Here is a 13,546-nt window from a genome sequence, read left to right on the forward strand (position 1 = left end):
TTTTGTTCCCAAAAGATAATAACTTTTGTACACAAGATAAAACAACATAATCTTGTGGGACTTCAGTACTATAACATGCCCCCAGTACTAGACGTTTTGTAGTGAATGCACAGTGTTAATAGCAGAAAGTTTCTCACAAACGGTTGTTGATTGAATTTGCCATGTGTGGTATTCTGGTAACTGAACGCCTAGCTTCACAATGTTAGAAGAATAACCAATGTGTTATAAGCCACCGAGCAGCCTCAGTTAAAACACATAGGTAATTGTGAATTCTCAGAAAAAGACTCGTGTTTACCATGCCTCCTGAATGCAGCACCCATGTTAGCAAGTGGGCGTGGTTAATGTGTCTCATCAACTTCCGGGAGAGGAACGCCGGGACACATGTGTTCAGTGTGTGTTTATTGTGACCCCACGGTGTTTTGAAGAGGACTCAGCAGAGCAGAGTGGTGCGTAGTGGTGGTGGTGGGGGCGGGGGCTGCTATAGAGACGGAGGAAGCGACGTTAGTCTCAGGCTTTGGGTTGCTTGGGTTGTTAGCCTCAGTGTTAGCCTCGGTGTTAGCACATGTCACTAGCGACGGGCAGTGCCTCGTCCTCAGTGTTGTCAGAGGTGTACAGTCCATGGTCCCACTGATGTCTTCACTGTGCTGTACGTTACAAAGCTCATGTTTTTTGTTATTCGCTCTGCCGACGCTAGCTAGCAGTCAGCAAAGCCTGCCCTGTAGCACAGCTTCATGAACAGTATACTGTTATATCCATCAGTGGTAACAGGCTACACTATCAACAGGTGACAAGCGGGTTAAAGCGGGTTGTGTTCGCTGTCAGCTGCACCGCTAGGGCCGCCGCTTGTTGAGGGTTGTCATCATGGGCCACACCAGCCTCCAGAAGATCATTGCACTGCAGAGAAACCCTGCAAACATCAGAAACCTGTGCATCCTGGCTCATGTAGACCATGGTGAGCTCTCATGCTTTAATACATTCAACACTTCTTGATTGCTGCAACAACAACCACTGTGAACTATTCTTTACTGAACCAGATGTCATTGAAGGTTTAATCACATTTACTTTCACTAGTTTATCTCCAGAAGTGAGTGTGACATCATGTGTCATTAAATGACAACTTTAGTATTTAGGATTTGAGTAAACACTGAATTTGTTTTATTTCATTTATTATTTTGATGCCACTATTCGGAGAGCTAATTTAGCGTAGAGTGTCCCATAATTGACAACTTGATCATTTCATTCAACAGATCAGATTGTAAATGTATTAAAGTAACACATGCCATTATCACATGCCAGTTTCCTGATGCCCAATGTGAAGTGTATGCTGCAAGTACATTAATAATGTTATTTGGAACCATCTTGGTCTTTGCAGGTAAAACTACTCTTGCTGACTGCTTAGTGGCAAGTAATGGCATCATATCCAGTCGACTGGCTGGGAAGGTTTGTGACTTCATTACAAAGACCATTTTCACATTTATGCTCCAAGACTCTCCCATGTTGTGCACGGTTCCAGTTTTGTCATCACTTGTGTTTATCTGTGATGTATTACTCCACCAGCTGAGGTATCTGGACAGCAGAGAGGATGAGCAGATCAGAGGGATCACAATGAAGTCCAGTGCCATCTCTCTGCACTGCACACATGGTAAGGCCATGCTGATCAATGCCACATTAAGTCCACTCCAGGACTAATTCTAAGATCATTTGCTGTTCACTTTGTTTTAATTAAATTATCAAAAACATAGGGCCCACCGCCACAATACTGATCTACACAGCACCCAGAGAATATGAATATCAAAATATAACAAACTTCAGCAATGTGATTACTTCACTGTGATGGCTTTCCCCGCCAGCGTGGATCTGCTGATATTCATGCAGATTGAATATTTGAATCTCATTACATCCCAACAGGCATTGAAGCCTAGAACCTACATGAGTGAATCATGAAACTCTCATATTTTAATGTGAAGAGTTACAACAGTTAGCCCAAATACCTTGAATGTTATTGTTTAGTGAATTGGCATACATGCTACTGATTCTTGAGGATTTTCTGATTTGAAAAATTTAAGAAAAAAACGAATGGAAATATTAGTTGTTTGCCTCATCTGAGTTCCAGTTTTATTGAACTCGGTTTCAAATTAAAAGTTGATGAATCTTTGCAGTTTGTCTGATTGTCTGTGTTGCTCTTCTCCTCAGGAGATCAGGAGTACTTACTAAATCTGATCGACTCTCCGGGTCACGTTGACTTTTCCTCGGAGGTATCCACTGCTGTCAGGCTGTGTGACGGTGCCATCGTAGTTGTTGATGCTGTCGAGGGTGTGTGTCCACAGGTAAATCTCTCTATCCCCTCACAGACTCATTCTATAGATAAAGGAAGAGACTTTACATCAGTGTATCCACAGTCTTTCCTGTAACCACACTTTATACAAACTGTTAATATGTTCTCGATTTATTAAAAAATTACAAAATTACCATTTTGCCCATCAATCTGCACTCAATAACTTGTTTTGGCAAAGCGAAAACATGGGTTTTATAAATAAAGCAAATTTATTGAAAACTTAAAAAAACTGTTATACTCCTAATTCAGTAAGTATTTACGTCTTCCAGTCTTCTTTGTTAAGTGTATGAGCGTTATACTCTGAGCAGCAGCAGCAGCAGCAAAGCCGGAGGCTTTAAGTTTTTGGGATGTCAGCCCATCCGTCCTTCCCATTCCCATGAAGGCGATATCTCAACAATGCCCAGACTGAATTTTTGCAAATTTGTTACAAATATTTACTTGTACTCAATGATGAACTGATTCAATTTTAGTAGTCAAAGGTCCAGGTCATGGTGACCTCACTAAGCACATTTTTCGCCTTGTGAAGGTGATATCTCTGGAACGCCATCAAGGAACCCGTTCACATTTGGCACAAACAATAACTTATCACTTTGAGAAAGGGGTTATTTAGTGTAAAATGATGGCTAAAATGGTGGCATTTCCCATTTATAATGAACTCTGTCTTGATAAAGAGTGTGAAAAGTGCATTTATTTATACATCAGTTGGCCAATGTATCAGTTAAATAGTCTTGTGATTTACTGCTTTTAGTAGATCTTCTTCTAACCATTATATTCATGCCACAGTGTTTACAAATGGTTTGCTGTTAAGACATGTCAAATGCGATTTTGTTGTCTTTGTCTGTGTTTATTGTGTGTAGACCCAAGTTGTGTTGCGTCAAGCATGGCTGGAGAACATCCGGCCTGTTCTTGTCATCAATAAAATCGATAGACTCATCCTGGAGCTGAAGCTCAGTGCTCAGGAAGCCTACACCCACTTGCAGAAGATTCTGGAACAGGTAAGGGGCCCAGTTCTCACCTGACACATGCAACAATCAGTGTATTTGATAAAAAATCCTCTAAGAGTTTCAGCCACAATGTTGCAATGCAAAGTTACCCTCGAGTTAAATCGTTCTTGACAATGTTTTGTTCATATTTAGATATTATCTTGAAGAAATATTTTAAATGTGTATATTAATAAATGAGATAATTGATACAAGGAGCTGGAAGTTCAGACCTCAGAGTAATGGAAGTAAATGGCGGCGTGGAAGGAGTGAGGAGACCACTGTAACTAAGCATGGGTATGTATGTTCTTTCCTGTAGGTGAATGCAGTGACAGGTTCTTTGTTCACGTCCAAAGTGCTAGAGGACCGAGCAGAGAAAGAGGAGGAGAAAGAGAGGGATATAGCAAGTGGTGATTATGTTTACGACTGCAGTGATGGGCTGGAGGAGGCAGATGATTCCCTCCTCTACTTCTCTCCTGACCAAGGGAATGTGGTGTTTGCCAGTGCCATGGATGGATGGGGTTTCAGGTGAGGCTGGTTTCTTCTAAACCTTCAGTGATGACATTATTTGGTCATGAGTTCTGATATAAACAAGTGAAGTACATTTATGTGTAAATTAGGGTTGCTTAGTGTATTTTTCTAATCAGTCAAACGAAAGTGATAGAAAGAAAATGGCTCATGTTACACCAATGATTTAGCTGCTCAGTAATCTAGATCAGGATATTTGTGTGTTTGATTTTCAAGTTGTAAAGAAACAGCAAATCAGTGTTAAAAAATGTGATCAGTTTAACAAAATAGTTTTCATTATTTCAGTGCATATGATTATTGTGTATATTCTTGGAAAATGTGAGAGTAAGAACTGAACCTGAAATAAAGAGCATGCATCAAGCCTGGGATGGGCCGTGTCTGCATTTGCCTCAGAATTAATTCTGGTGGTAATGTGCTGCACGAGTGACAGGTACACAAACTAAAGAGTGAAAGAATGAAACAAATTGTCAAGGTCACTAGATGGCGTTGTCAACTTAAATTGAATATCTGTGACCACGGACATGATTATAGAACCAGCAGAGACAAGACTAAACTCTGATTCATTCTGAACTTGATCCCCTTCTTTTGTCTAGTAATGTACTTTGAAAATATAATTTTTTCATTACTTGTAACTGGCAGATTAGTAAGGTCACTTCAAATATGTATTATACACCCAAACAGTGACATTGGGCTGCAGTGGGAGTTTGGTGTATGGCAGTGAGAACATGAAGACCTAGTTCTGAGGGTTGCCGTGCCCTTGTGATCATTAGCTGCTTTAAATAAACTAATTAAGTTCCAAAGCTGAATCTTCTCCACATCTGAACCCAGCGCTTGCATTCACTGTCTATAGCAAGAGGAAGCTGAGGTCAGGATGAGTAAAAAGTCATGTTTACCTGGAGTCTGTAAAAATGTCTCCAAGCTCCACTTCAGTCAAAGGTGCTAATAACCCGAGTTAAAACAAAAAAGCTAAAGCCTGAGGAATCTGTTGCAATAAAGATTAGAGTTTTTTTTCCGGGAACCTGCATATAAAGTGTAAATGGACAATTAAGAGTATGATTTTGTGTTTTGTAGCATCCAGCAGTTTGCCAACATCTACAGCCAGAAAATGGGCATTAAAGCAGCAGTGCTGCTTAAAACCCTGTGGGGAGATTTCTACCTCAATGCAAAAGCAAAAAAAATCATGAAAGGAGCTCAGGTAAAGTAACTATAATGGAAGATATTTCTTAATGTGTGTTTATATTCTTTTGTCTTTTCTCCTATGACTCACGATATGAATTAAGATTTGATGATACTGATATCCTTGTTGATTCTGCTTGTTAGTTTGATTCTTTATTGGTTCCCTTAGTGATTCCCATCAGTTTTATATGTGGAAAAAAAGTTTTTATCATCTATGAGCCTAAACATAAAGGTGAAACTGAAACAATCTTCTAATGTTTCTTCCAATACAGCATACTTACTCTTGGTTATGGTCCCGCTGCTTGGTTTGAAGCAGTGGAATTAAAGTATACATGGACTTCCATGATTGTTAATCAATGTTGTCCATCGTATTGTCTCCACACTTAAGACTCTGGCTCCACACTTAAGACTCAGGCTCTGAAAAATGGCAACTAAGAGGGATAGTTCAGCCAGAAAGGAAAATGTACTCATTATCTACTCACCAATATGCTGATGGAGTGTTTAAGTCCCAGTCTCAGGGGTAAACAGTGTTAGAGCAGAATCCAATACAATTGAAGTAACTGGTGACCAAATCTTCAGACCTAATAAAACAGTAGAAAACACACAAAATGTCTCCATACTGCTCCTGTGATGTCATCCAAGTGTCCGCAAGCCCCGACATCCATATTTGACTCGAAACTGCATCATTTCCACCATGTTTTAAGCCTAAAAGTCCACCAGAAGCTGCTAAGATAAAAAGTCCTTAAAGGCACCTCGTCGGAAAATGTCAGGGGAAATTTTGGCTTAAAACACTGTTTATAAAATTACCTCATTACAAGTCAAATATGAATGTTAGGGGGGTTGTGACATTTTTCTTTCTGGGTGAACTATCCCGTTAAATCAACAAGCTCATTGATCACCTGAATATGTGACTGGCTGCATTCGGAAAGTAAAAATAATCTTCTTTCCTGACCACTATTTCTTGACCCTGATGGTATACATCACAAGTTCAAGGAAAGATGTAAAGGAGAAGCCGTAAGGAAAGGAGAACCAAGGTGCAGAGGAAATCCGACAAACTTTATTTATACCAGAAGATACGCAGAAAATGTATAGTACTCTGTGATGTGCACTTACAGTTATAAGTTATAATAATTTTGAATTCACATCCTGAGAAAATATGTTTTCATTTAATACATCGACAACATTTAACCATCAGTTACTCACAGAAACAACAAAATAGATTGTAATGAAAATAAACGTTATCATAGCCATGTTAACTGGCACTGTTCAATGCCAGTCAGTGTGTGTTTGACTATGATTATTTATTGATTGTCTCCATGGTGTATTTATGTATGAAGAAATGTATGGAAAAGACAGTTTTGATCATAGCAAGTGTTACAACAACCACTTAGTTAGAGGAGTCTTGAACATTGGGCCTCTCTGATACTGTGATGAACAATTTTAACTGTGTCAGACACTGACTCCCACATCACACCAACAGCAGCCTGCACTGTTGTTACAAGGCACGTTGTTTTCATGGATTCATGCTGTAGAGTATAAATTGAGACTCGGCCATCTGCAGTCTCAGCAGAAATCCAGAGCAGCCACTGTTTTTTAGTCTTCAAATGTCCAGTGTTGGTGAGTCTGTGTCACTACAACCCATTTGTTTTGTTGGCTGACAGGAGAGGAACCTGATGTGGCCTCTACTGTTGTAGAGAATCCACCTCAAGTTTGAATGTGTTAGTAATTCTGAGATGCTTCTCTGCCCACCACAGTTATAAAGAGTTAAAATCTCTGCTAATTTAAATGTGTTAAGAGAGCAACTTTTCATATGAAAATTTGATATTGGTTGGCATTCATCATCAGCTAATCAATGCACGCAGTAATCAATTATAAGCATTCGTCACTTTGCTTGTTGTTTTTTCCTATTCTGATATGCCTAACAGACTCCTAATTGAGTGCCTGGCAGACATGATTGTTGTGAGACCCAAATCTTGACCAAGATATAAATCCATTTCTAAAATTGAGTTTTCCCAGAAGGTGCATTTGTGAAAATGAGGAACTTTGGACCGATCTCATTGGTCATTCTAACAGAGCTTCAGAAGTTCTCGGCAGAGACACCCTGCAGGAAGGACCAGCGCCTTAGCAGCACTCATCAATCAGTCCTGTATGATGGAGAGGCTGAGTAACAGACATATACATTAAACTCCTGAATTGGACAAAAAAAAAGAGCATTAGGGAAAATAATCTCTGGTCAAACGAGGCAAACAATAAACTCTACTGAAAATAAATGCTCAGTCATGTGTTTCCTTATATCTCACATTCATTCTGATGTATATTCTTTGTCTCCTACTTTGCTGCAGGCCAAAGGAAAGAAGCCACTGTTTGTGCAGCTTGTGCTGGATAACATTTGGAGTTTATATGATGCAGTTGTCACTCGGAGGTGGGTGAAAGATACTAGCCTGAAACACACTCTCATAGATAGATCTACTAACACTTATAAATGTTTTCTTAATTGAAATTGAATGAATTCTAATTTGTAAATTGAGAGGGTGTGTAAGGTCTAAACCAGTCTTATTTCAATTTTATGTAGTCGAGTTGCAACTGATAATCCCAATGAAGTAGCCAACATGGATGTCATAGTTTCCAAAAGTCTACCTTTATGACATCAAAACTAAAATTCAGTCCCAGACTAATGAAACTAAAATGGGAACAGAAACGTTTCCAAACTTCTCAGTTGTGTTGACTTGAAATAGAAAGTAGATGTAAACTTATCAAAAGTATTGTATTTTTAACCAAAGTTTATGAGTGTGTACACTAAAGGCCGGCGCATGCTTCTCCAACTGCGTCGGCGGCGTTTCACGCAGCTGTGTCGCAGGACTCTTTGTCATTCATGCTTCCCCAACCTTCCCCAAGCGCTGCACGTCTTATACCGCAATTCCCCGCCAGAACACTAGGCGGAGTAATGTTTTTTGTCGAAGACGACCTTAGAGACGCCTTCTTTCTTCTTTGTCGATTGTTTATTTACATAGCCACTGTGGCTCCTCGTAGCCTTTTTCTGGCGGACAAATCCTCCAGTCAGTGACGGGTTATACAAGCGATCAGACTACTGGATCTCTTCTACCAAGTGCTCTTCTATTTGGTCCATATTCTTTCTCCTAAATCTTCTGTGATTTCTGCCGGTATTATGAGACATGAAACCGGAAACTAGACTCCGGACGGGATGTAGTAGGCAGACCAATCACAAGCCTTGCGGTCTGCGTGAGGCTCGCGTCGCTTTGTCGTATAGTTAGAAAAATTGGGCGACGCATGTAAGCACGTAAGAAGAGATACATAAGCACGTAAGGGGCCCGGAAGGGCTCTTGCGCTTGCGGGCCCGTGAAAACGCAGAAGCATGCGCCGGCCTTTAGCCGTTATGGGTGTTACGCTGCCTGGGGATTGTTTGAAAGACTGCATTGAAAGTAGCTTATAGTGAATCAAAGACCACGACTCCAGCATAGTGATGGTCTATGTCTTAGGATGTAGATGGCTTCTTTCTGACCTTAGGAATTGTCTCTCCTGTGCTGAGAAACGTGTGCACCTTAAGTACAAAACACCAAGGCATAAGCATGTGAATGCAATTAAATGTGATGTGGGGAACTAAGCCTTTACTTTAACTGCATGGCACAACCAGAATCTAGTGTTAGCAGGCTGTCATGGCCTAGCCATATAATGGGAAATACTGGCACAGCACTGGACAGCCAAGACTCAGCAGTACACTTACAGTGCCTTGCATAAGTATTCACCCCCTTTGGACTTTTCTACATTTTGTCATGGTATAACCACAGATTAAAATTTATTTCATCGTGAGTTTATGTAATGGACCAACACAAAATAGTGCATCATTTGGAAGTGGGGGGAAATATTACATGGATTTCACAATTATTTACAAATAAAAATCTGAAAAGTGTTGAGTGCATATGTATTCACCCCCTTTACTGTGAAACCCCTAACAAAGATCTGGTGCGACCAATTGCCTTCACAAGTCACATTTGCAAGTCACATAATTAGTAAATAGGGTCCACCTGTCTGCAATTTAATCTCAGTATAAATACACCTGTTCTGTGACGGACTCAGAGTTTGTTGGAGATCATTACTGAACAAACAGCATCATGAAGACCAAGGAGTTCACCAAACAGGTCAGGGATAAAGTTGTGGAGAAATATGAAGCAGGGTTAGGTTATAAAAAAATATCCAGAGCTTTGAACATCTCTCTGAGCACCATAAAATCCATCATAAGAAAATGGAAAGAATATGGCACAACCGCAAACCTACCAAGAGGAGGCCGTCCACCCAAACTGAAGAGTCGGACAAGGAGAAAATTAATCAGAGAAGCAACCAGGCCCATGGTTACTCTGGAGGAGTTGCAGAGATCCACAGCTGAGGTGGGAGAATCTGTCCACAGGACAACTATTAGTCGTCTACTCCACAAATCTGGCCTTTATGGAAGAGTGGCAAGAAGAAAGCCATTGTTGAAAGGGATCCATAAAAAATCCCGTTTGGAGTTTGCCAGAAGCCATGTGGGAGACACAGCAAACATGTGGAAGAAGGTGCTCTGGTCAGATGAGACCAAAATTGAACTTTTTGGCCTCAATGCAAAACGCTATGTGTGGCGAAAACCCAACACTGCCCATCACCCTGAGCACACCATCCCAACAGTGAAACATGGTGGTGGTAGCATCATGCTGTGGGGATGCTTCTCTTCAGCAGGTACAGGGAAACTGGTCAGAATAGAGGGAAAGATGGATGGAGCCAAATACAGGGAAATCCTTGAAGAAAATCTGATGCAGTCTGCAAAAGACTTGAGACTGGGGCGGAGGTTCATCTTCCAGCAGGACAATGACCCTAAATATACAGCCAGAGCTACAAAGGAATGGTTTGGATTAAAGAATGTTAATGTCTTAAAATGGCCCAGTCAAAGCCCAGACCTCAATCCAATAGAGAATCTATGGCAAGACTTGAAGATTGCGGTTCACAGACGGTCTCCATCCAATCTGACTGAGCTTCATCTTTTTTGCCAAGAAGAATGGACAAACCTTTCCATCTCTAGATGTGCAAAGCTGGTAGAGACATACCCCAAAAGACTTGCAGCTGTAATTGCAGCGAAACGGGGTTCTACCAAGTATTGACACAGGGGGGTGAATACTTATGCACCCAACAGATGTCAACTTTTTTGTTCTCATTATTGTTTGTGTCACAATAAAATTTATTTTGCACCTCCAAAGTACTATGCATGTTTTGTTGATCAAACGGGAAAAAGTTTATTTAAGTCTATTTGAATTCCAGTTAGTAACAGTACATAATGGGAAAAAGTCCAAGGGGGGTGAATACTTATGCAAGGCACTGTACATGTAAAGGAAAAGGGCACATTTAGGCCAGAGAAAACTAATGGTTTGAAAGCAGAATTGGGAAAACTATCACTAAAAGAGGAGGTTGTCTACCAATGGAAGGGTGGGTGAAGTGTTTGAGTCCACAAAACACTCCTGGAGTCTCGGTGCTTAACAGGGTTGCAACCAAATCCAATACAATAGTAGTTAATGGCGACCACTCCTCCATACTACTCTAATTCGCATATGACTCGAAATTAGCTCATTTGCGCCTTTTTTTCCCAGCCTTAATGTCCGCTGATATCCTCCTTCTAGTTATAATATAACAATACAAATATACAAATATATCTTCTAGTTTCATATAGCCTTGCTATATGCTGAATTTCTGTGGGATTTAGTTAGTGTGCAGACAGTTGGCTAGCCATTTCAGTTATGAGCTTTTGCGACAAACACTAGCAAATACCTAGCTGCTTGTGTGTTGAGTGTTATACTCATTGTTATACTACATTATTTCCCCGACTAACCCGGTAGGTAAGTACTATATCACCAAGCTCACGCCACCACCTGTTTGTCATGCTTCTGGCACAATGTATCTCCAGGATAATAATGTAGTGGAGCAAGAACTGGTCAGAAAACACTATGCCCTGTGGTCTCACTGTAAAGTTGTCTGTCATGTTTCTGTAACCAGGGACACAGAGAAGGTGGAGAAGGTTGTGACATCACTTGGGATAAAGGTGATGGCCAGGGATTCTCGTCACTCTGACCCCAAAGTCCTCTTGGCTGCCATCTGCAGCCAGTGGTTACCGGTATCCCAAGCTGTCCTTTGTATCCTGAAACAGAAAATGAATGATCTTCTCTCCCTTCTTATGTTTGTTGTGCTGCCTCAGTTGAGTATTCTGGAGATATTTGTGCATTTAACTTGTAGTTTTCTTTAACACGAACTGTAGCAATGGTGTGTGAGAAGCTTCCCAGTCCCTTAGACATCGCAGCAGAGCGCGTGGAGAAACTGATGAGTGTTGGAGCACGACGGTTTGACTCATTGCCCAAACAAACTCAGGAATTAAAAAGAGGTATATGTATACACACACACAAGGGTGGGGTATCTTGCAGTAAACAACAATCTCAAAGTTGCTTTAGTTACTTCATGGTAATTTGTTCTCCCATAACATAAGTAATGGCTACTGTCAACTATTAATCAGCTCTGAGCCATGTTTAAACTCTTTTGTGATTGTCTTGGTTGTTAAACCCATGCAACTTTGGCACTATGCATTGAAGGGGCTATATATCACACAGTTCTTTCAATATTATCACCAACACACAATTGAATGGAAAATAACGGCACTGCACAGTGTTGGATTTATGAAGAGCTGTTGCGAGCTAATGCTGGTCAGATCACATTTATTACAGATCCAATAAGCGCTCAGCTGATTTTCCCGAAGCCTGTTTAAGGGAAATATTTGACACTTGATGAGAATATTTTAGCAGTGTCAAAACTGACAATATCTATTAAAAGCAGGTGTGAAGAACTTAACTGCAAAACATGTATTTTTCTCTGACAGCCTTAAGAGAATGGTCAGATTTTTACAGGTACAGACAGCATAATAATAAAAATCCACATTCTAGAAGGGTAGTTTGTTCTTAGAACTATTTGCATGGCTCAGGCCTCCCATCCCTGATGTAGTCCCTAATCGTCTGATTAGAGGATGATCAAATCTGACCAACCAACTGCTCTGATCGGTCTGACTCAAATGTTCAGTCCTTTATCACCTCTCCTTTAATGAGCACAAATTGAATCAGATTTATGAAACAATCTTTGATTTAACTAAACTTTATTTAACAGAGAAGCCTGTTAAATACTGTGGTAAAATTATGCCCATTTTACCACAGTTGATATGGTTCCTTGGGGTCTTAATGAAATGTCTGTAACATATTTTGGTCAAAATACCACAAGGATCATTTAAAACAGCACCCTTTTTACCCTGTCTAAACCAGCCCTCCTCAGTTTTACCTGTTTTGAGTATCGGGCAGAAATCACATCGCGTCAACACCCACCGTGGCCCTTCGCGATGCTTAATTCTAATTAAACAGTCGGATTCCCCTGGTCCACACCAGTTCTCATTCAGCTGCTATGCGCCAGCCTAGGCGCACCGCCAGAGGGTGCCCCCCCCCCCCGCGCGCGAACGGAGGGTTCCCCCAGTGGGCGCCGTAGCTGAGGTGATCCGCGAGAAGGGCCCGACACGCGTCCAGAGTTGCCGACCGCCGTACCCGGTACCCTCCATCAGCCTACTTCCACGCTGGCGACGGACACCGCCCCGCGGTCCAAGAGAAAGAAAGCCCCCGCACCAGCGACGCCGTGAGGCGCCACCGGACGAGGACCTCCCCGCCAAAGACCTTGAGTTGTGCTGCACACTGAGCCTCCGGCGGCGCGGAGAAGAGGGCGACCGCGCGACTGCTCCCCCAGCCGCGGCACGTGTCCAGCGGTTTTACCACAAATATGAACATCGGCTTATGATATCGGTGAAAGTCAAGTTTATTACCGATAAGCCGATATAAGTAAACAAGGCGAATATTGGCCGCTACCGATTAACAATCTCCCTCTTACGTTTAAAAAATACTTTAAATAAATTATTTCCATCTTAAGGATATTTTATACAGTATAGAATAGTGTCCGATTTACCTGTTAACTGTATGAGATATATTTACAAATTTAAACATTGCATATCTTCAGCAATATAAAAAAAAAAGTGTTTGCGTTAGATGCATCTTCGGCATTGCATTTTTGCTGCCTACAAATTGGTGGGTAACGATCTGGCTGCACGGGGTTCTTGGCACTCAAGTGGTTAAGTTGTGAGAACACTGCTGCAAGGCAACAGCAACATGTTTTTTAGAAGTCACAGAGGCTAGTTAGATAACATAATGTAGGAAATGCAAAGGCTTGTCAACTTGTGAAGAGAATCTCTGTTTAAAATAACAATATATTGTCATCCAATGAAAATTTTACTTTCATGTCCTTTGACATGTCTGAATACATCAGTAAAAACATCAATTTGTGAACTCGGACCTGTCACAAAATTCCGAGGTACACATTTGTAAACACCACATTTTTACATTGTTTAATCCATTTACAGCAATGTTTAATGCTCTGTTTGTACTATATTTATTGCCTGGCTTTTTTTGGATTG

General features: G+C 41.0%; 1 protein-coding gene across 2 annotated transcripts in view; it reads left to right on the forward strand.

The window, feature by feature from the left end:
* The first annotated feature begins 336 nt into the window (after positions 1 to 336).
* Positions 337 to 13,546, forward strand: part of efl1 (elongation factor like GTPase 1) — a 77,862-nt gene continuing 64,652 nt past the window's right edge. The window contains exons 1-11 of one of the 2 annotated variants that reach the window (XM_053419002.1): positions 337 to 446; positions 785 to 952; positions 1,373 to 1,440; positions 1,558 to 1,642; positions 2,194 to 2,327; positions 3,193 to 3,330; positions 3,635 to 3,843; positions 4,915 to 5,038; positions 7,362 to 7,441; positions 11,053 to 11,189; positions 11,312 to 11,434. In XM_053419002.1, the coding sequence (XP_053274977.1) occupies positions 862 to 952; positions 1,373 to 1,440; positions 1,558 to 1,642; positions 2,194 to 2,327; positions 3,193 to 3,330; positions 3,635 to 3,843; positions 4,915 to 5,038; positions 7,362 to 7,441; positions 11,053 to 11,189; positions 11,312 to 11,434 (1,189 nt within the window). In that variant the 5' untranslated portion in view covers positions 337 to 446; positions 785 to 861. Of the gene's footprint in view, positions 447 to 469; positions 647 to 784; positions 953 to 1,372; positions 1,441 to 1,557; positions 1,643 to 2,193; positions 2,328 to 3,192; positions 3,331 to 3,634; positions 3,844 to 4,914; positions 5,039 to 7,361; positions 7,442 to 11,052; positions 11,190 to 11,311; positions 11,435 to 13,546 lie in introns of those variants that run through there. The other variant, XM_053419010.1, reaches the window with a different exon arrangement.

This window comes from Pleuronectes platessa, chromosome 1 (genome assembly GCF_947347685.1).
Source record: "Pleuronectes platessa chromosome 1, fPlePla1.1, whole genome shotgun sequence".
Classification (NCBI taxonomy): domain Eukaryota; kingdom Metazoa; phylum Chordata; class Actinopteri; order Pleuronectiformes; family Pleuronectidae; genus Pleuronectes; species Pleuronectes platessa.